This window comes from Hibiscus syriacus, unplaced genomic scaffold (assembly GCF_006381635.1).
Source record: "Hibiscus syriacus cultivar Baekdansim isolate YM2019G1 unplaced genomic scaffold, ASM638163v2 tig00110956_pilon, whole genome shotgun sequence".
NCBI classification, from domain to species: domain Eukaryota; kingdom Viridiplantae; phylum Streptophyta; class Magnoliopsida; order Malvales; family Malvaceae; genus Hibiscus; species Hibiscus syriacus.
This window is the reverse complement of record NW_024062932.1, coordinates 449,367-473,908: the sequence shown is the minus strand read 5'-3', so window position 1 is coordinate 473,908 and position 24,542 is coordinate 449,367. Positions and strand designations below refer to the sequence as shown.

At 33.8% G+C, this 24,542-nt stretch overlaps 4 protein-coding genes, 1 long non-coding RNA gene and 1 pseudogene across 5 annotated transcripts; 4 read left to right on the top strand and 2 right to left on the bottom strand.

Moving 5' to 3' along the window:
* Window positions 1–5,459: 5,459 nt before the first annotated feature.
* On the top strand, window positions 5,460–5,766 carry LOC120148412. Its single transcript, XR_005518367.1, has 2 exons — window positions 5,460–5,491; window positions 5,603–5,766. It is a non-coding gene; the product is annotated as an uncharacterized LOC120148412 (long non-coding RNA).
* Window positions 5,767–6,672: 906 nt separating this feature from the next.
* Window positions 6,673–7,483, bottom strand: LOC120148407. The gene is made up of 2 exons (XM_039161536.1): window positions 7,323–7,483; window positions 6,673–7,236 (listed from the first exon to the last, which is right to left on the bottom strand). The coding sequence occupies exons 1-2, from the start codon at window positions 7,453–7,455 to the stop codon at window positions 6,869–6,871; spliced, it is 501 nt and encodes a 166-aa protein (XP_039017467.1). The 5' UTR covers window positions 7,456–7,483; the 3' UTR covers window positions 6,673–6,868.
* A 4,885-nt stretch (window positions 7,484–12,368) lies between these two features.
* Window positions 12,369–13,720, top strand: LOC120148409 (putative uncharacterized protein DDB_G0287183). Its single transcript, XM_039161538.1, has 2 exons — window positions 12,369–12,451; window positions 13,345–13,720. The coding sequence occupies exons 1-2, from the start codon at window positions 12,370–12,372 to the stop codon at window positions 13,707–13,709; spliced, it is 447 nt and encodes a 148-aa protein (XP_039017469.1). The 5' UTR covers window position 12,369; the 3' UTR covers window positions 13,710–13,720.
* Window positions 13,721–14,411: 691 nt separating this feature from the next.
* On the top strand, window positions 14,412–16,560 carry LOC120148410 (uncharacterized protein At2g27730, mitochondrial-like). Its single transcript, XM_039161539.1, has 4 exons — window positions 14,412–14,464; window positions 15,032–15,165; window positions 15,590–15,628; window positions 16,135–16,560. The coding sequence occupies exons 2-4, from the start codon at window positions 15,055–15,057 to the stop codon at window positions 16,342–16,344; spliced, it is 360 nt and encodes a 119-aa protein (XP_039017470.1). The 5' UTR covers window positions 14,412–14,464; window positions 15,032–15,054; the 3' UTR covers window positions 16,345–16,560.
* Window positions 16,561–17,234: 674 nt separating this feature from the next.
* Window positions 17,235–18,431, top strand: LOC120148297 (uncharacterized protein C4.03c-like). The gene is made up of 3 exons (XM_039161456.1): window positions 17,235–17,625; window positions 17,699–17,764; window positions 18,354–18,431. Exons 1-3 carry the CDS (start codon window positions 17,298–17,300, stop codon window positions 18,419–18,421), a joined length of 462 nt encoding a protein of 153 aa, XP_039017387.1. The 5' UTR covers window positions 17,235–17,297; the 3' UTR covers window positions 18,422–18,431.
* A 5,021-nt stretch (window positions 18,432–23,452) lies between these two features.
* LOC120148296 lies at window positions 23,453–24,305 on the bottom strand (annotated as a pseudogene).
* Between the last annotated feature and the right edge of the window lie 237 nt (window positions 24,306–24,542).

The following is a 24,542-nucleotide window of genomic DNA, read 5'->3' as shown; positions in this document are numbered from 1 at the left end:
AGCCACAGTTTCCTTGAGTCTCCGTCCCTACAAATTTTCATTCCAAGAATTTTCTTTGCAGCACCTAAATCATTCATATCAAATTCTTGACTCAATAAAGTTTTCAAACCGATAACATCATCCATGTTCTTCGCAGCAATTAACATGTCATCAACATACAGTAACAGAAAAATAATATAAAAGAACCATCACCAAGGCACTTAACATAGACACAACAATCAAACTCACATCGCTTGTAGCCAATCTTGATCATATAGGAGTCAAACCATTTGTACCATTATCTCAGAGACTGCTTTAACCCGTACAAAGATTTCTTCAATCTGCAAACTAAATGCTCGTTTCCAGGTAGAGTGAAACCTTCAGGCTGTCGCATGTAGATCTGCTCCTCTAAATCACCTTGCAAAAAAACATTTTTAACATTCATCTGCTCTAAATACAAATCCCAACTAGCCACCAATAAAAGTACTACTCGGATTGAAGTGTGCCTGACCACAGAAGAAAAAATTTCATCATAATCAACTCATTTCTGCTGTGAAAAACCCTTTGCTACCAAACGAGCCTTGAACTTCTCCCCGTCTTTCTCTGTTACTGCCGGTTTCTTCTTATACACCCATTTGCAACCAATAGGCTTCTTACCCTCAGGAAGCCAAACTAACTCCCATGTGCGATTGTGATTCAAAGACTTCATCTGCTCAACCATGGCAGTCATCCACTTGTCGTTTTCCTGACTAGTAACAACAACATGAAAAGTAACTAGATCATCACTGCTAACTGTAAGTGCAAAAGAGACCAAGTCTTCAAAACCCAATATGTTCGGAGGCTTTATATTCGTCCGTCTCACCCTGTCTCTAGCGAGACTATAATCCTGCAAATCATCCGTAGAGGAACCACCAGAAGTCGGTTGAAAAGTTTTTGTTTTCTCAATTGGAAATTGCTTGAAATCCACCACTGTCGTGTCTTTCTTCTGCTGCAACATGGGTTGTTCATCAAAAACAACATCTCTACTAATCATAATTTTCTTCGTAATTAGATCCCAGAACTTGAATCCTTTGACACATTTCTTGTAACCTAGAAAAATGCATTCTTTCGATTTTGCATCAAGTTTGAATCTCTCATCAGTAGGTACATGCACATAAGCATGACAACCAAAAATCTGTAAGTGATCAAAAGTAACATCATGACCAGTCCATACCTCTTCTGCAACTTTTCCAGCCAATGATGCCCTTGGCGATCTATTGATAAGATAACGCGTCATGTTAACAGCCTCAGCCCAAAAGTGTTTAGGAAGCCCCACATTCAACCGCAAATATCTGGCTCTTTCATTTAACAACCTGTTTATCTATTCCATAACACCATTCTGTTGTGGTGTCTTGCGCATTGTAAAATGCCTCTTAATCCCATACTCCTTACAGTAGTTTAGAAACTCTGAATCTGTGTACTCCGTACCATTGTCAGACTACAAACACTTGATTTTTCATCATGTTTGGTTTTCTACCTCAGCTTTCCACAGCTTGAACTTCTCAAAAACGTTGGACTTCTGTTTAAAAAAATACACTCAAACTTTTCATGAAAAATCGTCAATAAAAGTAACATAATACCTAGATCCACCCAAAGACGATGTCGTGGAAGGCCCCCATACATCAAAATGTACATAATCAAGAATCTCTTTAGTTGTGTGCTTCCCTGTCTTGAAACAAACTTTAGTCTGTTTACCAAGAACACAATACTTGCAAAAATCGAGCTTATAACTTTTAATACCAAGCAACATATTTCTTTTATGCAATTCAGCCATACCACACTCACTAAGATGAGCAAGACACATATTGTAACATCCTCCATACCGGGTTAGTGATTAAATTGTGACATTTAAAATTCAGTGATCAAATTGGATAAATTAAAAAGTTCAAAGACTTGATTGAAAAGTTTTGTGTAGGATCAATTAGGAAAGAAGGAGGAACTTAAGGGGCAAATGAGTCTTTTAACAAGGGAAACAATTAAATATTAGTTGAGGATATTTATATACCCACATGGAAAGCTATTGGGGAGAACCAAAGTTTCCATATTTCTCTTCTTCCTCATTATTCTTTTCCACCGTGAAGCCAAGCTAAATGTGAGTTTTCTTGTTGATTAAATTATTGATGAATCTAAGGTTGCTTATTGATCATTAGATGATAACTAGGCTTAAGAAAAACTTAGGTTGTCTTAAAATCAAAGGATGATGAAGTTAGGGGAGATTAAAGATTAGGAGTTATTGAATGAAATCTTGGAATAGAGTTTATAATAAGAATTGGAAGTTGTATTTTACTTGCCATCAAGCTAATTAAGAAGTATGAGGTGTTAGAATTGAATTTAGAACATGTTGAAAAGTAAGTGTGATTCTTGAATTACATATAAATGATGCGATTTGGAGGTTAAAGAAGTTATTATTGATTAGAAATGAGTTTTAATAACATGTAGATGAACTAAGAATATGTAAAGGAATGAAATAGAAAGTGTTGAGTTGGATATGAAGAATTTTCGTGCATAAAACTATGATTTTTGGGCTAGGGGTATCGGTATCCATTCAACAGGTACTGATACCCTCTCAAACGAAAATAATCATATAATGTAATGAGGAGGGTACCGATACCCCAGTTAGGTACTGATACCCTCTTGAACGAAAAAAAATAGCAAAATGCAGTAAGGGTATCGATACCCCCTAAAGAAAAAATAGAATATTGATTCATTAAATTTGTTTAAGTTATTAGAAGTAATTGCAAGGTTTAGGCATCTGATAATCATTTTGAAAATCATATTTATGTAGATTCAGAACAAGTTCCGGAACAATTGCCCAGTAAGATCGATCGAGGGAAAAGCAAAGAAATATAAGTGAGTGCATACGTATAACATAATTATTGTAATGTATCCAGTTCTAGACTTGTGATATGTCTAGATTCAATACATTGATGCATGATTTATCTCATATTATGAAATGTAATAGGAATTCATACTATGTGCATTGTGTAGTATGTTTTAAATGAATATGTATGCAAAGTTATATGAGCTATGTGATGAAGGCAAGGAATTGGTGGAGAAAAGCCTATGTTATGTAGATGAGAACTATAGGTATAGTTGGCATGCCAAGAGTAGAGGGTCTACGTGGTCCTTCGGGATATATATGTATTCTTTGTAACATGTATGAGGTCTTTTGAGACACATATTTGGTCCTTAGCATATGTATATGATTATTAAGGAATTTTCTACATGGTCCTTAGGAATATCTTATATGGCACTACAGTGCAATTCTACGCGGCACTTCGGTGCAATTTTACGTGGCACTTCGGTGCATTTATTCGAGCTGTGGTGACAGCATAGTGCACAACCTCACAATACTCACATACCTTAGGTTCTCAATATGGTATCATGAGCCAATAAACTCATTAATATGAATTCATGAATATTAATTTAATATGCTTATAGGTAAGGAACATGGTGATATAAACTGCATATGATTTCATTACATTCCATCTCATTATGGTATTTTCATTACATTTCATTGTTATTATTATATTGCCTCACTAACTCAATGACTTAGTGTGTGAGTGTTTCACACGTAGGATTCGAGAAAGTAGGCGAGGTAGATTAAGTAGTTGGACAACATTACTCTTACAACTATCAGGTCAGAAGCAACTTAATCAGTAGGTCATTTTGTTATGTAAATGAATGTTGGCATGTAATTAAACTGTTAAGTTGTGTATGCTCTGAGCATTTTGATTATGTATATTATTGTATTTTAGTTATATAAGTCCAAATGTTTTATTATTTTATTAATAATATTGTTTTAAAAAGTCAATGTGACATCTTGGACTCGTATCCGGGTCGGGTACGAGTTAAGGGTGTTACACATATGCCACAGTTTGGTAGTATCATCACAGGACTCAACAGAATAAACTCCACCTACAACGGTACTCCCTAACAATCTGTAAATATTCCCTACAGTCATCTTTCCTTTCATCACAGTCAAAACTCCTTTAATAATCCGAATGGTTTCCCTATCCTCATTAGCCTTAGGGATCAAACCATTCTTGTGCAAAGTGCCCAAAGAAATCAAATTCTTCTTTAAATCTGGGATATGTCGAACACCACACAACGTCCGAACAGAACCATCATACTCCTTAATTATGACATCACCACTACCAACAATATTGCAACATCGATCATCACCCAAATAAACAGAACCAGAATTAATCGACCTGTATATCGAAAACCATTCCCTATTTGGCGTGATGTGATAAGAACATCTATAATCAAGAATCCAAACATCCGTCAATTGAGTCGTTGAAATAGAGAGCATATCACCTTCACTGCAATCAGAATTGTCATCCTCGACCATATTCACAGACTTGGATGAGTCATCATGCTTCTTATCAGCCTGCTTTTTCAACTTCGGACAGTCTCGCTTCATATATCCCGCCTCCTTGCACTTATAACAGTGAATTGTCTTTTTATCCCTAGATTTGGATCTGAAATTCTGCTTCCCAGACTCTGCCTTCTCTGGCTTCCGTCCACGGTCTCGATTACCCTTGACATATAATCTATCATCTTGAGAGCTTTCCCTTGCATTCTGCTTCCGCTTGTTGTGAGCCAACAAGGTTGCAGTAATCTACTCAACTTTGATAGTCTCTTTCCTATATGTAAGAGTAGTCACCATGTGTTCGTAAGAGGGAGGCAACGAACACAACAGAATCATCGCTTTGTCTTCATCCTCAATTTTCACATCAAGCCGATCCAAATCAGGAACGATTTGATTGAAGGCATTCACGTGTTGCACCAAATCATGATAATCCTGCATCTTCATCTGTTGCTTTAGATACAGTTTAGTCGTTAAGGATTTAGACATAAATTGACTTTTCAACTTCTTCCAAATTTTATCTGGAGACAACAGATCATGACGTGATACATGACCTTGTCTGCCAAACATAATCGTATGGTTCCTGCCGCTCGCTGCTGCAATTCTTCCCAATCTTCCTCCTCCATCGACGCCGACTTTGTATGTTGCAAAGCCTTCAGGACCCCTTGCTGAGTCAACAGATCTTTCACCCTTGTTTGCCATAATCCGAAGTTACCCTGACCATCAAATTTCACAACTTCGAATTTGGCTCCTGACATCTGATGCCAATTGTTGAATAATCGGGTAAAGAAAACGAAAGAACACAAGAATTTTAACAAGGTTCAGCAATGTGCTTACGTCCTCGGTACCCTAGGAGGCGCTAAAATTTTATTCAATTCAAATGTCTCATAGGTTTAGGTTACATCTCCTTTTATAATAAATAAACTCTGTTACATATTTACAAAAATGACCCTGTACTATACCGTGGGGCCGCAACCCCCGCACCCCAACCCACATAATCGTAACCCTCACTACAAGACTTTCTTTATTACCGGTATATTTATGAGTCATACATAACAATATTTGATCATGCTCTTCTGTTTTCTTGTCATCACAACCCGGGTAAAGCTCTATTCACCCATTAAGCAGATCTTAAACCACTGAACATTCACCTTTTATTTGCTGTATTTTAAAAAAAAAAGATGCTAACTTAATGACAATGCTTTTCTACAGGGTTTTGATGACCTAATCAGTATATTTCGCCGGGCCCCTTCTCGAAAGGTAGAAACAGTTTGATCACTTACGTAGAACACTGTATGCGAATGCATTTGTACGCAATGTTTTCTGATGTAAACCTTATATTAAGAAAATCCCATGAGGTTCCTGAGTTGATTTCACGTGACATGCATGTTTAGTATTTTAGATATATCATATTTATGTCAGATTTAGATTTATTCGATATATTTGGAAGGTTATATTTTGATACTTTTGTGTGTGTCTTATGTTGGGTAAATATTTGAGGTATATTTTGTTGAACAATATAGGTGTTTAAATTCTAATCAACGAGAACCTATTGAGTGATTAAAAGGGGTGTTGTTCTCCTTGAAGTCATGTGTTTGAGTAACTATATTTATAGGGTGTGTGCGCTTTGTCAGTATTTAAAAAAATTTTAAAAAATATTAACTCGTAATCGTCTAAGACTATTAAAAAAATCTAATCCACAAACACTGAAAAAGTTTAGGTCAGTTGGCGGGATTGAACATGTTTAAGCATTCAATATACTCATGCTTACGGTGGAGAGTGGTTTGGGTATTAGCTTGAATTATAATTTGATTTAATATACATGGGTAAGAAAGCTCCATATCTCTTTCACACTTTTAACAGCCATTCTGATTCCCAGCTATCGAGCAGTTTTGAATTTCCCTTCTTTCAGGTACAGGAGAAGAGTTGGGATCCTTGGGACCTTAAACAAGTAATTAATATGACGAGCAACCATTCATATCTGCAATTAATTTCTAGCCCTGAAATAATTTGAAGAAACCCTTCAAATCCACCAAAAAGGGGGGAAATGAAATGACCATATATGTTGAATTTTTAATCCAACCATTTTTTGTTGTACATTTACTCATTCAACTTTTGAAGCTACTAATAAAAGGTAGGTAGGTGATCGGAAAAGGAAAAATGGTGCAAGAATTTATTTCCTAAAAAAAATCAAAATGGAACCCCAAAAATGCTTAAGAAACAGTTAAGAAGCATGAATTCATTGCATAAAACTGCAACATGCTAGTATTAAACAAGAAACAAAGATTACATCAAGCTCTCTCCACTCTTAAACACACATAATTAATAGAAATTACTTAAAATATTACAACAGACTGCACTCATTATATATTACAGCAAAGAAGTATATAAACATACTGATAATAAGTCTTTATCCCAAATACTTACGTTATTAATCACTCTATTATACAAAGATGAACCTGGAAGAAGCCACCAACATCAAGGGATACCGATGATGGGGAAGAAAGGAACATAATAGCTTGACGGAGCAAGTCCCCACTCCGGCGGTAGTGGCAGATCAACGGTCTTCGACGAAGCCAAAGGACAGGAAGTTGAGAAAGAAAGTGGTGTGGCTGTGGTGTAAGAGTTCACGCCATTGCTCACCTTCACAACCTTGGACACCATGTTCTTGTTCTTACCGTACAGCTGGTTCGGTCCACCGATGATCTTGGCGAGGCAGTCGAGAGATGGTGGTGGATTACCCTTTGAGATGTCTAATGGAAGCTCCACTCTGAAAGCGCCATTTTCTTCGACGGTTGCGGTGGCTAGTTTCTTCACTTTATCACACTTCACTGCAACTTTGATGCCTGCAAATAAAAAAAAAAACTATTCATACATGAATTAAGTATACGTAACCAAGACTCTTTTAAACAATATATTATAGAGACAGAACCTGAGAAGTCATAATAATGCTTGCAGTCAAGGCAAGAGATTTTGGCATCGAGAACATGGCAAGTCGAGGGCTGAACCCTGGCAACAGCCCATACGCAGACCAGTGCTGCAGTGATTACTACACCAAGTGCCATTCAAAAGTTTTTAAGTTTTCTTCTTTCTTAATCTTTTTTGAGGATGAAGAAGAACGATGGGAGGAAGTAATATTATAATTCGGTGCTTATAAATGCAAGAGAGAAGGGGGCATATTTAATGAAGGAAGAGTGGGTAGTTGGTGTTAATTTACTGCAGTAACGAACCAACACGAGAACCTCCTTATCTTCTTTGGGTTACAGATATCTCGCTAATCAATCTTGTTGGTATTTATTATATTGTTTATAAGAGTACAATTCTATAATATTGTATTTTTTTCATCTCTGTTTCCAGTTTCTCAAATCTAAATAACCTAATGATCTATAAGATGCTAGTGTGGTTCCACTCTCCAAAACATTTATATATACATGTTTTATATAAATATAGCCTCTACACGTGTGTCTACATAGCCACTTTATTATGTGTGAAATACTAGGTCATGATTTTGTATTTTATATAAGATATCGTTATCTAAAAGCTATTAGGAAATAGATTCGATGCAAATGGTCCTTGCTAATTGACTTCTGTCCTCTATTTCCTTGTCCTAAGTAACTGTCATCAGTTTAGAATTTTTAAAATTTTATGAGATTAAATTTTAAGGGGAAAATATATAAAAAATTTAAAATTTATAGTAATTTTAAATTTTTAGAGAGTCGACTGTTCTCTCGATCCGTTTTTGCCTACATATATTTAAATGCATATTCGCCAACTATTTAAATTGGGGGTTGAAAACTAAATTTGGGAGAATTATAATTTATTAGTTTTAAACACTATTTTGTGTTATTTTTACGAAAAATGGAAGGAATGTTGATAAAAATTCTATAATCAAATATTTTATATTGTTTTATATTTCAAATCCAATATTTTTATTAAATCAAAATAATTTTATATCAGTTGATCTAAACATTTTGTGATTGGATTTAATAATCCTAGAAATCGTCATTTATGTAGCATCAAACCAAGTTAGAACTTGAATGTATAAATATACGTATATACTATCAAACCAAGTTGAAACTTGAATGTATAAATATACGTATCTACTGACAAATTACAATAAAATTTTATGTGATATCTGGTGAATCCGTACAATGGTGGTTGGTTTTTATTTTTTTGTCCAGCAACCTAAGTGTCAATAAATGAAAATAGTGGAGGAAATGTAAAACCCTAAATTTAAATCTTAGTTTAGGAGGAGGAAGAGATTTAATGTTCATCAATATATGATCTCGTTTTCAACCTTGGGGTTTCTTTCTTTTTAAACGTCCAAATAAGCCTACTTTTAGTAGCTAGATCATGCAGATTCGTAACTATATATATATATATATATATGTTTTTTTTAAATACAATATTATTTTTATGTTTTAAAGCTATAATGAAATTAGAAAATTCAATTAAAAATTAAATAAAGATGAATTTTGATTATTAAATGGGGAGATAAAGTTTGCATTAATTGACTTTTTTTAGTGATAAAATTATGTGTTAAACACATTTGTTTTGGATTTGGATATGAAACATATGCAAATTTTATTTTGGGGAGAAAACTGGAAATATTCGTAGACACGTACCATAATATTATAACCTACGGTACAAACGATACTAAAAGTGAAAATATAAATGACTTGGAAGCTAAAAAATAACCTTTACATGGCAGAAATTTAGCTAAAATTTGGATGGAAGAAGGCAATTGGGGAACCCTTCTGACAATGTGAGGGTGGGTTAGAGTAAATATTGTAGGGTAGGTGTCCCAGAGGTTGATGAAACTCTCTGATTCCAATAAATATTAGTATTTATCCATTCTGCACTCCACCAATGACAAAATTGACCGAACAAGGTAAACAGATTTTTTGTTTAGTCCGATACAATATTATAAAAATTATTTTCAAAATTATAATATTTATTATAGTAATTTGAAATTTTCACGTAGATATTAAAATTTATAATTATGATATGATAAAATCTATTAATTTTGAATTTTGTTATGTTAACGTGAAGAATTTGACTAAAAAATATTATTTAAGGCGTGGCAAATTTTTCATGTACAATAATTTTTGTCGCATATTTCAAATTAATTTTAAAGATGACTTAATAAATTAATTTTTTACTAGCCTGGTCTATTGGACCATTTTGCCCTCCACCAATTATGTGCAACCATCTTTCTTGCCCGGTAATTTGCTGCTTCTTTGGTTTTGAAGCACTAAAATAGGATAATTTCAATATTAGTCACTAATATATTATCTCTTTCCTAATTTAGTCAGCAAACTATTTTTATTGACAGTATCATTAATATTTTTTTTCCTAATTTGACCCTTTTTCATTAAAAATTTAGTAGCTACGTTGATATAATATTTCAATTTTATTTATTAAAAAATTTCACGTTATTTTTTTCTTCTCGTCCTTTGCATATAGATCTAATGTTGAACTATTGAACTATACAAGAATTTTGTTAATACTTTTTTTTTATCAAATTTTATGTTTTAATTTAAATAATATTTATTTAAAAATTAAATATAATTAATGTCATGTTAAATTTCTCTCACCAACACTCAAACAACATAATTTTTTTTGTGTTACATGTCATCACTATAGTCTATATTGATAAAATAAAATCAAAGAATATTTTGATGGTGTTATGTGTCATCATTTTTTTTGGTGAAATAAAAATACTAATAGAAGAGCACATAGGTTGCTAGGAAAAATATATAAAAATTAAAAATAAAAATAAAAATATCGTATTGATGTAACCATCAATTTTTTATGACCAATGATCATAACCGAAAAAGTTATAATGTTAATAAAGTTTTTATAAAAAAAATTGGTGACTAAAATATATTAGAAAATAAATTTGTGAGTAAGGATGTATTTTACCCTTACAATATTGTCATATGTTAATATTTTCAATTACTTTGTCATTTTAGTTTAGATTAATTCGGCCATATATGTAATCATTTATTCCCCTTAAAGTGTACTTGTAAGGAGGTTTCAAGTTCCAACTAGATTGTAAATGAGACATATAGATAGTCAGTTATTCGAGATCGATTCGATTAAAGTTTGATGAATATTTGATTTGAGTTCTTAACGAGTCAAAACAAGCTACTTGATACTCGACTCGAAAAACTCGCAAGCAACTCGAAAATATAATATATTAAAATTTTAATTAAAAAACATAAATTATTAATAATATTAACATTTATGTGTTGATTCTTTTTAAAAAATGTATTATAAAAATTTTATGTAGTTAAGGTTCATGTTTGAGTTTAAGTTTCAATCGAGTTAAGTTTAAGATTTTTTTTTTCATTTCGAGCTTCAATTCATGATTTCGAATTTGAATCGAGTTTGACAATTTTAGGCTTGAGAGTTTTAAAACCGAATCGAACTTTTTTAGAATTCTCAAATCTAATCGAACTCAACAATACTCGAAATCGACTTGACTAGTTTACCTCGCTACATTTACTTCCAGCTACTAAGTAGTGATGTATTTCAATTAGTATTGGTTGAAATTACTGCCAATAAAGCACCGTGCAGTTTTCTTAGTATACCTTATTTCTCAAATCTTAATAATAATAAAAAAAAGTTGATGGGTTTTTAATTCAAGAAAAAATAATCTAATAGATAGTGTAGATGGAAACATTAATATATATTATTATGTAAGCCAACATTAGGCCTCTACATGATGAACTTACTATTTGAATTTGAGTCCAACTTGTAATTCCAATTATATTATTTGAATTGTTAGTTATTTAATATATATATATATATATATATATATTAATAACAAAATTTTAATTTTACACCCTTTTTAGGATCGTTGGGAGATAGAAAACCAAAGACTGAGTGAATATCTTCTCGTTTTCTACTGTTAATCTCAACTTTTAATTTTCTCCCGATTAAAATGTGTAAAATCTATGTAATTAGATCATAATCCATTTGAATGAGTTACTATCCACTTATACTGTAAAACTTTTAATTTTACACTAGATCATTGGATAATGAGAAATCAAATACTGAGATTAACTCATTATTTTTTTTAGGTTAATATTTTTATTTCTCATTATTAATTTCAATCTTAATTAGATCATAGTATATTTAAATTGTTATTTTGAATGAAAGTCGCTCCATTTATTAAGCTTTATATTCGATATAATTTTAGTTTAATAGTATTTTGGTTCATGTAAAAATAAATATTTAAATTTAAAAATATAAAAATTTGTTAAATATTTAATCAAGTAAGGGTCGAACTAAAGAATGATAAGTATGTATTCTCAAATTTTTGGTCTAATTACAATTTAAGTCATTGTAAGTTTAAAGTTAGAAGTTGTTTTTTGAGTTGAGTTTTTTTAAATTTAGGGTGAATACAAGGTAATATATGTACAAAAAGTTTCAACTATTTGACAATGAACACTCATACCCTTACATGCGTGCTTGAACTCGGGACCTCAAGGATAATAACAATTCCTTAATTACTAAAGTCGCTTGATTTATGCTGAATTAATATTTCGAGTTTAAATATCTAATAAGTCTTTAAATTTTTCTTAAATAGTTTAATATTTCGGTGCTATCTTAATTGTTAAGCCTGTTTTGATTCAAAACTGGTCATGATTAGAATAAAATAATGTTCATATAGTGATTTACCCGAAAAAGGTATATCTTAAGAAGAGGCCAACCTTAATAAGAAATTCAAGGTGGGTTCTGGTCTTTTATGCTTTGCTTGAATGGTTGCTGAAGATTAAATGCGTCGTAGGGCCAACATGCACCGGCGAGTGTGGATGAGGATAAACAAGAAGAAGAAGAATATGTGGCCGCTAACTTTGTTTGTAAAGGGAGAAAACGATGGGTTCTGCTGGAAACAAGTGGCTGAATATTTATGGAACATATAAATTTGCAAAGCTACCATTTTCTTTCATTTGCTACACTTGGAAACCATGAGATTGCCACCAGCTGTGTTCTTCTTCCTGCTCTCCCTTCCCCTTCATCTTCTTCCTCTAAATCCCATGCTTGCAGCAGGTACTGGCTATTTTACTCTTCTCCACACACACACACACACACACACACACACACACACACACACACACACACACACACACACATATATATATAATATGGGTAAATTACATCATTCCTCATTGACTTTACCCTCTCTCCTATTTTACTCATTGTATTTTTAATTTTTTAATTTACTCACTAAATTTTCAAATTATTCATCTTTTGACCCCTATGAATTATTTTAATATGATATGGTATTTTTTATTATTTAATATAAATTAATTTAAAATATAAAATAAAAAGAGAAGGTGGTCAGTCGTCACATTGGTCGCCGTCTATCACCGTAGATGGTGGTCATTTGGTCACAAATTTCATAGGTTGTTTTGCCTTGACACCCTGAGTCCGAATCTGACCTCCATTTTGTCGGATCTTGCTATGAAGTCCAAGAATTAGATATCAAAAAAATGAGAAAGTCAAAATATTCTAGTCGAGATTCTTGGGTTTTGGGACTGTTTTCGATGAAACAACCATTAGATTTAGATTCAGGGGTTGAGATGAATCGTCTTATGAAATTTGGGATCGAACGACCATCATTTACGGAAATCTACGACGGTAGCCAACCAACTTCATTTTTTATTTTAAATTATTTATATATTAAATAACAATAAAAAATATCATATTATACGAAAAATAATAATAAAATAATTTATAATGATTAAAACATGAGTAATTTGAAAGCTTAGTAAGTAAATTAGAAAAATTAAAAGTACAATAAGTATAATGGAAGAGAGAGTAAAATTTAGCGAAGAATGTTGTATTTTACCCATATATGTATATAGAGTTTTTTCCTGGTAAGGCTGCTGTTCTTTGTTACAGGCTTATTAAGATCACCGTGGCTTCATTTTTTTTTGTAGATCTCAATCACGAAAAACAAAACGATAAAGCAGCCATGGAGGCAAATTGGTTCTCGATCTCAACTGAATCAGGAGGTAAGCACGAAATTGAAGTAGTAAAAAAGCGCAGTGGTGGCGCAGCTGCCTCCGCCCGCGGTGGAGGAGGAGGGGACGCGCCTTCTGTTACCGCCAACGGAGGAGGTGATGGTGGTGGTGGGGATATTGGCAGTGGATCAGGAGGACAGATTCCAGTTTATACACCCGGTGCCGTGAACAATAACCGTGTCCACCGTCGCAATGTGTCTAACAGTGGCACCATTAGCCGTGTTGGCTCAAGTTGCTTGGCTTTAATATTCTTTACTTGTGTTCCTCTGTTCACTGTATAAAAAATTTTATGATTGCCTGTCTCTAGTATACTATTAAAATTTATTCTTAATGTTATTTCGTGTTCCTCTGCTATTTTGAATGAAAGTTATTAATTAATTAATAATGATAACTTCTCGATTACATAAATATTTGTATTTATTTAAAAAAAATTAATATCAACCACATTAACAACTTTTTTCTTAATGAATTATTTAATAAAATAGCATTTCATTAATAAAAAATGAAAAATTATAAAATATACGTGAATATACTCTAATTAGAGACATCTTAAATAATGCAAATTTTGTTAATTAGGAAACAAGAAAGAATGTCATAATACATGAATCAAGCGTTCAAACTACTTCATTGATTAAATGGATAATTGTTATTTGGAGAAGTTTTTGGTTAAAAACCGAGAATATTTAGACGTTCATCATCAAATGATTGAGAGTCTTTAGTACATATTATCTTAGATTAAGAATAAAAAAAATACATAATCCAATTTCATACATACTCTAGGATATAGTCAAAACACAATTTCTACACGAATATTTGAATCATAAAAGCATAGATTAGTGTGGAACGCTCCACGGAATCAAAAAATTCAAAAACCGTTTCCTCCAATCAAACGGGCCGAAAGCTTCCTTTCATATGAACCAATCTAAAACGGGGCCCATTTCATACAGACCCTATGCCTACACAATAACACTTAACCAGCAGGCAGCGGGCACTTCTTTCCATTCTCTTTTACAATGTCACTGCTTCAGCTGCTCGGTAAGAACTTACAGAAGTTATGTGAATTTTCATTCGATCCTAAGTTATTTGCTCATGTTTGCCATTCAATCTCACAAGTTGTTTAACACTTGGTTTTAGTCTTTATTGGTCTACTTTAGGATTCGGTGAAATGAATGTGAAACTGGAGATGAAATATGAAATGGAAAAGCGGTTTCGGTTTCCTTTTGCATTGTCATTTTGAGTTTTAGTTTAAGATGATTGTAGATGATGAATTTTTTGGGTATTTAGGGCATACTTGACTTTGAGCCCTACATGGTTTATCACTTAGGTCTTTTAAGCCTGGGGGTTTTCTTTGCTTTAGGACATGGATATTGTGGCTTTCAATTACATAATGCTGATACTTGATTTGATAACCTCATTTGAAGCTGGATAGCTGATGTTATGATTGATACCATAGTTTAATGCTTTCAAGTTTTAAGAATTGGGGTTACGTAGTTTTCCTTTGATTATTTCCATCCTTGCTTTGAAAGAAATTGTCTATGTTTGATGGTGTTAACATGGGATAGTTGGTTCTATATGTTGGGTTACCTGATTGATTGTTTCTGCCTACTATATTCAACCACAATTACTATGGCAATGGCAACCAGAATGGCCTTCAGATCCGTATCTCGTAGGTTCTCGACTGGCTCTGGAAAGATACTCAGCGAGGAGGAAAAGGCTGCGGAAAATGTTTACATCAAGGTATGCATTCTTTTTAAGTTGTTTCGTCATTTATCATCTACATGTTATTTTGGTGTGAGCTTAAGGTTCAGATGTGTTGACATTCTGATAGTCATTTCTGTTTAAAGTTTAAACTTCCCTTGTTTCTTGCATATTTTATTTTTTCTGTTTAAAGTTTGAAGTTTCTAGCATTTTGTTCACTTGGGAGTTGGGATTATCAATAAGTTAGCATTTCCCATATCATTCTCTAGGAGAAGGGTATGCTGTAAAGATAAGTGGGGTGGATGAAAGAAACTGGGTCATCCATTTTTGTCCATGCGGTGACAACGAATATCTAAGGATTTTGACAGTCACTGACACCATAACGTTTTGTCGTATGATTATGTACATTATTTTCCTATGTTGTGACTTGTTAGTGGACTAACAAAAAGATGCATTATTGCAGAAAATCGAGCAAGAGAAATTGGAGAAACTTACACGCAAGGTATGCTATCATTGATATGTAATATATCTTGACCTAAATTCTGTGCTGTGGATTAGATGCTTAGGATGGTTCTTAGTCTTACTGTTTTTCTCTCTCTCTTATCTTTCAATGCTTCTTCGATCAACTTTTTATACCCACAAAATATTTTACAGCAACTGATATACATGCACAAACACTTACCACTATGCATTGATCACGAATTGCCTTATGCATCATTTTATTTCAACAGCGGACTATGTCTGTTTAATTAAAATGCAAATAAAATGCTTGTGGCTTTTTTTCTTATGTCGAAAAAGTATGTCAGTTGCCATTGTGATTAAGGTTGGACTTCTTTGTGTGCCTTTTTGTGCTAGGTTATACCGAGTAATAAGGTCATTTAATAATTTAATGCTTGAAGTGTTTGGTAGTTATCCTTTTCCCTTTTCAATCGTGATATCAAACAAAATTCAAGTTATTTTTTGTAACAAATAGTGATCAAGTATTCAACTAATTGTTGATATATTCAGGGACCCAAACCAGAGGAGAAGGCCGAAGCAGGTTCAGGGGGTAGTGTGGCTGAACCTAACCTTAGTACCTCGACAACAGGAGCATCTACTGAGAAAGTATCAACTGATAAGTATCGAAACTATGGGGTTCTCGCCGGTGTTGTGACCTTTGCTGGTGCTCTGGGATGGTATCTCATGTCTAAGGAGAAGAAACAAGAAGTCCGTGACTGAGGTTTAATGCATCAGATTTTGAAAGTGGAACATGCCATCAACAGTTTACCCCATACCCTGTCGCACGGAGTAGGTGATAAATAAACCAAACTTTTATAAGCATTTTATGTTGTTTTCTGATTTGATAAGAACTGTGTTGTAACTACTACTTACGTACTACAATTCCAGGCTGTGGGTTTTCTAAATGGCTTTTTCATGAATTTGTGGAATTGATTTATGTTCTTTCTGCATCAATTTTTACATTTAACTAGTAGCTGTCTTTGATGGTCGGTGTGCGGGTTGTTGATGACAGGTGGGTGACTGTTCAACTGTGATGGCGGTGAGAGGCTATGGTGGTGGAAGTTTGGAGTTAGAGATTTAAGGAGTTTGGATTCTTTTGGTTTTACTGAAAAATATTAATATTTTAAAGTTTTTTTTAATAAAATTTAAAAAGAAAATACGTGACGTGTTAGATAATGATTTTTTTAACGAGAGTGTAACGAAGAAAATATTAACATCTATTTTGAGTGAAAAGTTTTTAGATACGAAAATATCAACACTTATTTTGAGTAAAAAAATTTTAGACATCTAAAGTTATATTTGAGTACAAATTTTACATTAAACCTTAATAATTCATCTTTAAAACAAAAGTAGAATAAAACTATAAACGTATATTTTAAAAATTAAATAATTAAATGGAAATATAGTTGGACAGTTATTTTTAAATTAATAATTATTTATATGCCTAATACTTCATAGCACAGAATTCTTAGTGGAAATGAAAAAGAAATAAAAAGGATCCGCTACGTCATTAACAAAATCCAACGTGGTATATTTTAAGTTTCTTATTGGCTATCTACATATACGCACAAGAGCAGTACTCATTCACCAGCAATAAATGAGAACGATCACATTAATTTCCGACAAATACCCATTAATTTCCGACAAATACTCAAAAAAGAGAGAGAAAAACTATGGCGGTTCGTGCGACGGTGTCAAGATTCCCGGCTGAATCCGACTCCCAAGAAGCTTCCGGCTTTCCATGGGGATTAACAGTTACACCGTTTGCCTCCAAAGATGAGAACGATCAAGCTCCGGCCTATGGATCGGACGGCCATCTTTTACCTCGATGCGAGAATTGCTACGCTTACTTCAACACCTATTGTGAACTCGACCAATGGGCCTGGAATTGTTCTCTTTGCGGCACACTCAACGGCCTCTCTGCCGAATCCATTGCCAGATACTCTCGTCCTCAGTCGTGTGCCGAAATGATGTCGTCCTTTATCGATCTTGAGTTGCCTTGTAAGTGTAATTTGGTTACTGATAGAGAAAAACGAGGGATACTGACAATTTTCTTTTTCGTGTTTTTATTTAGTGGAAGGATCGCAGGACGAAATGTTGCACGCTCGTCCGGTGTATGTTGCCGCTGTTGATTTGTCGTGTGAGATCCTCGTTTACTTTGTTAGATTTTGATTTTGGCGTTACTAATTTGAATTGTTTTTTAATTTTTGTACATGGCAATTAAATTTATTCAAATTTCAGTTAGATTTATAATTGATATTGATTCGTAGGGTAAAAATGGGTCTTTTAGTTGAGAATCTAGTTTCTTTTTCGTCATAGAAATTTTGGATGAACCGAGTTTCATAATATTGACAACTATATTCTTAAGACCAATTTAGGATTTGAAAGTACGAGAGTTCATATTCTAATTCTTGACCTTCACACTTCACATGTGGATTCCATTCATGTACGGTAGTACATAGGAATATGAGAATACTGAGTAGTTATTGAAATTTTACAGTTGAGTATATATGTTTTTATTTTGCATTTGATGTGTGAAAAATACGAGTGTTTATGTTGCTCCAAGAAGGATGTTCAGAAGAAAAGAAAAGAAAAAGGTATTGAGTTGATAACATACCCGGTCTCTAGCTCAGGTCTTCCCTTAATGTTTTGGCGGATGTTCATATTTATGTTCACATTTCTATATTTTAACCTATATATGCTTATAATACATTTTTTTGTATTTATAGCTTCAGAAGAATTTTTGGAGCTTACTAAAAGTGCATTGCAACATGGTTTTCAAAACCGGACCGGTTAGCGAACAGGCCATGCTATCGGTTCACTGGTTCAACCGGTCGAACCGGTCCGACCGGTCGGAAGAACCGGACGACGTCATAATTATTTAAAAAATTAAATAAAAATACCAAAAATATTTAATAAAAAATAATTTTTTATATCACAAGTCATATTCAAAGTAAGTCATAACATATATAAGTTAAAAACCATAAAATCAAGTGAAACAAAATGATTCAAATTAACTACAACATAATAATTAAGGTAAAACATATTAAATAATAAATATAATTATATAACTATAATTAAAAAATAAATTTGGGGCTAAAAAATCATAACAAAATAATATTGTTTGGTTTTTTTTTTAAAACAATCCTACATGGCTAAGAAATATAGAAGAGCATCCCAACTAACTTATATAAATAATAGAGGTGACATTCAAAATCATGGAGCCTTTTGGTGAGCATTGAGTGAATTATTCTTTCACTTCAATCAAGCTCGAATTTTAGGCTTCAATCGAGCTTTTAATTTTTTTTTGAGTTCAAGCCTTTTCGAGTTCAAATTTCAATATTATATTTCGAGTTCGAGTTGAACTTGATAATTTTTAGCTCGTGAGTTTGAGTCGAGTTGAGCTTACTTTTAAAGTTCGACTTCGACTTGGCTCGTTTAACAAACGGCGTCGTTTGGTTTATATTTAAAAAAAAAAAAAACAAAATTGGCGGTTTTTCTGGTTTTTTCAGGTTTTCAGCCGGTCCGGTTTGAACGGTTCAGCGGTTCCGGCCGGTTCACTAATAGCGGTTCAACTGGTGTAGATTGAACCGGACTAGGCAGCGGTTCCCGGTTGAACCGGCCGGTCCGGTCCGGTTTTCAAAACAATGCATTGCAAGCAACATTGGAAGGTTCTTTTTTAGTGGATAAAATGATATTCTTTTCTTCAGCTTTCCCCCTTCTTTCCCCTTCATTTTCCTTCATTTTGACATTTATATTTTCCTTCATTCGCACCTCATTTTTTATGCCTAGCTACTTTCAGTATGTATTCATACATTCTTGTTTCCTTCATTTTTATCCCGGCTGCTGCTCTCATGGTTCATGCAACATGTTTTGATTTTCTGAATGGGATATTTAGGGAATGGAATGGTTATTTTGTGACAGTAGAATTAGGTAGGAAAGTGAGTAGATACATCTGTTTGTATCTGAGATAACCTTTGTTGTTTGTGTCTTTCGCCTATGATATTGTAGCGTATCCACATTTATATAAATCAAATAATGTAATTTTGTAATTATTGCATACTGATATTCTAAAATCAATAACCTATTCAGGTTGAAACTTGTAAGGATCATATCACATCTGCACTTGAAACTCAGACCAACTACTTCATGGGAAAGAACCCAGAGACAGGTCAAGTGTTGGATGGTGTTTTCACGGGTGGCCGTGGTTTTGGGGTGGCAATGGAAGCATTATGCAATTACCTTGGATCAGAATATGGAAACACTTTTGCATTAGGTGTGAGAATGATATTGAAACAATTATTTGCTATATTTTCTCTTAGGCTAGATACACATCACTTCTAATTTATTCCCTTTTTTAAATAACAGTGTATGTGTTATTCGAACACTTCATATCTACTTGAGTTAGTGATATGGATACTCCATTTCAATTTTTTATTGATGTTGCTTTGCAGGTACCGAATGCTAAGTCGACCATATGCTTTAATTGTGTACTAAGATTGAGGACATCTACTGAATTCAAACCTGGCCATTCTGTAAGTTTTCCCTTCTTTCAAATTTTCTTACTAGGAAATATTACCCAACAGTTCTCGCTTTCTCACTTCTTTAATCCCTCCTTTTGCAGTATGGTCATTCTTCCCAGATCCTCAATACGAAAATGTTCAGCACATTATTTGTTGTGATTCTTTTGCAACATATACTTATGATTTTGATTTTGCCAATAATGTGGGATTTCCCAGTATAAATTACTCATTCTAGGTTCTTTCTTTGAGTGAAACAAAACAATATAAAATTGCTGTTGATTGTTGAAATTTGACGAACAGCATTCTGTAATATGCATATCTTGCAGTAAATTTCATGGACTTAATCTGGCATAGAATCTTATACCTTAGTATTCCACTTTTTTTGGGTTTTCAAGATTCAATAAAAGATATTCATTATGCTTGGTTAGGACTTAGGAATCTTTCTTAAGTCTCTCTTCTTCTTATCATGTGAAAAATCTGAAGCTGAGCTTTGTAATATGTAAATAAGATTATATTTTGTTCAGTATATTAATTCTTGCCTGGACCAGATGAGCTTACCTAATTGCTTGGGGAATACTGTCTTTGAGTAGTATCTGGTTGTGCTGCCCTTTTTTGTTGATAACCTTTTGTGGAGCAGCACCATTGTAATATTAGATCTTTTTAATCTCTTTTTTTTTTCCCTTTGCAGACATTCTTCTGAATTACTATGGTGCAAATTGCATTCCAGTATAGTGTTGTCGTGCCCCCTGAGGAACTCTCTAGTTCAGGAGTAGTTTCTTCTAGTAGGTATATTGGACATTCTATCTTACATTGTTCTTGCCAGACTACAGTCGAATTGTGAACTGTTTCATTCTTGACAACATGACTATAAGAGTTCCAAATTATTAAGCTAACCAATTAACAATTTTCTTTCTGGAGCTATTTTGGCTGAGCATCTCATCATTTATGCAGAGGCAAGCATTCACTTAAGAGACGACTTAGAATACGAACTCTGCAGTATGGAACAGCTAAAAATCTTGATGAACTTTATGATAGTGTTGATCCTGAAGCAGTGCTATCTTTACTTGTTCACAAGGTTTACCTTCTCTCTTTCCATGTCTTCTAGATGTGTGGTTATGTATTTATTTTCTGAGTATCATCCCTAAATTTTTTATATAATCTAATTCTAAAGGTTATATTAGCCTCTTTGAGCAAGGAGTTAGAGAGGGCAGGATATTGGTTCACGATTGGCTAGTAATCCTCACTGCAACTTTTACCTCGCTTGGTTTTTGCCTTGCTTCAAAATCCTCTTCTGCGTTTTCCATGAAGAGGTGTTCACCCTGACTACCGGATTTATACAATGTCTTTTCAGGTACATGGTGCTTAATGTTTGGATCTGGGTTATATTATGTCACAATCTCTTAAATAATAACAGATTCAAGATGAACCATAGGAATTGCTTAATTTATAAAGCAAAATGATATATTTTGTTAATTTTGTTAATTAACTGGGCGATCTTGTGCTATGAAAGCTTTGAATAGCTCAGAAAAATATGAACTGGGCGGTAATTACTGAATCCTTATCTTTCTAGCATTTTTGTTTACTAATATATAATTCTGAATGTCATATTGTGTTTTTCAGGCGAAGTTGTGGAATGTTCTCTTGCAAAGCCTCTAACAGATCGAAAGAGTCCTCACCATGGGTCAAGTTCTCAGACATCAGGTCTTCTTCCTAATTATCCACTCCACATTGGCTATGGACTCGTTGGGGGTGCATATGGTGCTCTAGCTCCAGGATATGGTGTTCCAGGCCTTGCACAGGTGAGATCTCTGCATGTTCGATGCATGTTTGACTGCTTCTATAACTTCATTATTTTTTCAATACCTGCAGGTAATTACTAGTCTTCTTTTGAACCTATGCATTGACTTGTGCATGTCATTGCTATCCTTGCTAAATATTAAATCTTGCCATGTGGCTTATGATATCATTGTGTGTTTTTTTCGGTAGACTTCTATCTAAAGTTCTAAACCCAATCGTTATAGAGTTTGGCTTTAGAAGAATCATCCATAAGGTTTCAGTGAAGTAGGTTCTATAGAATATATTGGACGTGGACCTGTATTTGGATTTTAGCTTTATAACTAAAAGTTCCATGTTTTTTGTAAGTATTGGTTGTTTTAATTTGGCTTTGCTTTTGGATACGAGGTTTTTCTTTTTCCTCCAAAGAGAAAGTACATTTAAAATTATAGTTTTCTTGGTTCTCCTGGCTTGGAAAATATTCAGAGAACTGTATCTTGTTTCCAATAGGACGGTGAGGAGTGCTTGAAGAGTCAGAAAATAGTTAGCTTGACCTTTGACCTCCAATTCCCACATGCTGAATGTCTGATTTTGATCAGTGGGTATAGTTTAAGATGTAATGAACTGTGTTTTGAGCCTTGTGGTGCCAGTCAAGATGTAATAGAATGATCTTAGTCTCTTCATTATCCTTATGTTACTCGTTTTATGAGTTATCAAGATTAATCCGAAATAAAATTTATGTCATCTACAGCCATTAATCTAGGGAGGGCACCAACTACAACTGGCATGTCAATGCTCTACCTGATGACCGAATCGGATACGTCCTGCCAGTTCGGTGTCAGTATTTTCTATTCAATATTTTGAACTTTTAAAATCTCTGTCCATAAAAATATTGTCATATAAAATGACATTGAATTAGGTGGCGTTTTCTTTAAGGTTCTGGTTAGCTGATGCAATTAAAATTAAACACTCTCTGTCTCATCTAAATGTCAAAATATGATTCAACAAAATCAGTATACAGAAAAAGAAAAGCTTTATTTTATTTTTCCTGCCTCTTTATCCTCTTTGTTTTCCTGTAAATTTCATGATGGATGATGTTATAGTTCTTCAGCGACATTCTGTTATTTGATCTTATAGTAGTATATGCCTAATGAAAATACATTTATCATCCATTAACGCAGGCAACAACCAGAAGCACAACCTCCGAGCCCGCCTCTACATCAGAGAAATAATAAAGATGGTAGCAGTTCAAACAGGGGAAAGCACAGAAGCCATATCCATCATGGTGGTATCGCCCCTATTGATTCCTTCCCCTCCAGTGATCAGCGACTGTTACAAACCAAACTGGGAATAAAATGAGTGACCATGAAACATATCTACTTTATTGATGATGCTGTCGTGTTCATATCCTTATTAATGATTAAAGCACGAACATTTTAGCCTTGATTATTCTGTTTTTGCTTCCTTTTCCTTGCATCTGTTGGCTGAGAAAAAAACAATATTTCAAGTCCAACTATATATCCGTTAAAGCCAGCTAAGGTTCATAAATTTCAAAAAGAAAAAAAGAAGGGGAAAGTTGATCCATCTCAAAAGGAAATGAAAATATAAAGAAACTAGATGAGAGGAACACTTAATGGGCATTGCAATTCCCAGTTTAACAACAGTATTATTATTGCTTAATTACTCACTTTCATGATTATCTTCATCTTCTTCTTCCTCTTCCTCTTCTTCTTGCTCCTCTTCTTTATCATTATCCTGTTTCTTTTGCTTGGTTTTGGTTCCGTTTTCGGCAGATGAATCCTCTATTTTCTCTTCTTTTTCGCCTCATTTTCCTTGACTGATCCACCTTTTTCCCAGCATTCTTCTTTTTGAACTCTGCAACAAATCAATAACCAATCAATCGTTTTCCATTGTTCATTTATCCTAAACCAAAAAGAAAAAAAGGAGTGGGTATTCAGACATTTCCACGGTAGCTAACCGGCAAGGGAAGCCCCAAGGGGTTTAACGAATTCCGAGAATTCAATTTCTTCGAGTGCTTTAAACACATCCTCCGCATTCATTGTTTGCCTCTTCGATTCCTTGCATATATTGTTTGCCCTGATTCACCACCAACTTTTAATAGAAAACCCTAAACAAATCAGCAAAGCAAGCATTTGGGGATTTTGTTTTGTCGGACTTACGTGGCGGAAAGGTAATGAATGAAGATGCGAGCGCTTTCAGAGAAAGCAAGGAGGGCATCTTTGTGAACGTTAAAATCGTAATCCGGTGAGCACTCCGAGAGCTTCTCCTTCACCACCCGTCGCACGATCGCCTTCGGCAGCTCTTCCGCCTCCGATACCACTTTCTCCATTTCCCCCACAAAAATTGCTTTTAGGGGGGCAAACAAAGTCAGTGACAAAAACAGAGAGAGAGGGTTTTGTTTCCCGCCATTGGTTTCAAGGCTTTTAGTTTGTTAATGGATCCAGCCCACTTGACTCTGGTCCCGAGGGTAGCCCTTTTAGTTTCTTGTTTATTTCTTCACTTTTATCCCTATCAAGTTATTTACTTAAAAAACCTTATCAAATTTTGTTTTATTTATGACGTGGATGCGAAATATTTTATTTAAAAGATGTATTTATTAAT

What these genes read in the sequence shown, in the direction of transcription:
- LOC120148407 (XM_039161536.1), bottom strand. Translation starts at nt 7,455, where the DNA reads ATGGCACTTGGTGTAGTAATCACTGCAGCACTGGTCTGCGTATGGGCT. An exon ending in GCATTATTATGACTTCTCAG is followed by an intron (nt 7,237 to 7,322) that starts GTTCTGTCTCTA and finishes TTTTATTTGCAG; the next exon opens with GCATCAAAGTTGCAGTGAAG.
- LOC120148409 (XM_039161538.1), top strand. Translation starts at nt 12,370, where the DNA reads ATGAGATTGCCACCAGCTGTGTTCTTCTTCCTGCTCTCCCTTCCCCTT. An exon ending in AAATCCCATGCTTGCAGCAG is followed by an intron (nt 12,452 to 13,344) that starts GTACTGGCTATT and finishes TTTTTTTTGTAG; the next exon opens with ATCTCAATCACGAAAAACAA.
- LOC120148410 (XM_039161539.1), top strand. Translation starts at nt 15,055, where the DNA reads ATGGCAATGGCAACCAGAATGGCCTTCAGATCCGTATCTCGTAGGTTC. An exon ending in CGGAAAATGTTTACATCAAG is followed by an intron (nt 15,166 to 15,589) that starts GTATGCATTCTT and finishes GCATTATTGCAG; the next exon opens with AAAATCGAGCAAGAGAAATT. An exon ending in TGGAGAAACTTACACGCAAG is followed by an intron (nt 15,629 to 16,134) that starts GTATGCTATCAT and finishes TGATATATTCAG; the next exon opens with GGACCCAAACCAGAGGAGAA.
- LOC120148297 (XM_039161456.1), top strand. Translation starts at nt 17,298, where the DNA reads ATGGCGGTTCGTGCGACGGTGTCAAGATTCCCGGCTGAATCCGACTCC. An exon ending in TATCGATCTTGAGTTGCCTT is followed by an intron (nt 17,626 to 17,698) that starts GTAAGTGTAATT and finishes GTTTTTATTTAG; the next exon opens with TGGAAGGATCGCAGGACGAA. An exon ending in TGCCGCTGTTGATTTGTCGT is followed by an intron (nt 17,765 to 18,353) that starts GTGAGATCCTCG and finishes TTGTATTTATAG; the next exon opens with CTTCAGAAGAATTTTTGGAG.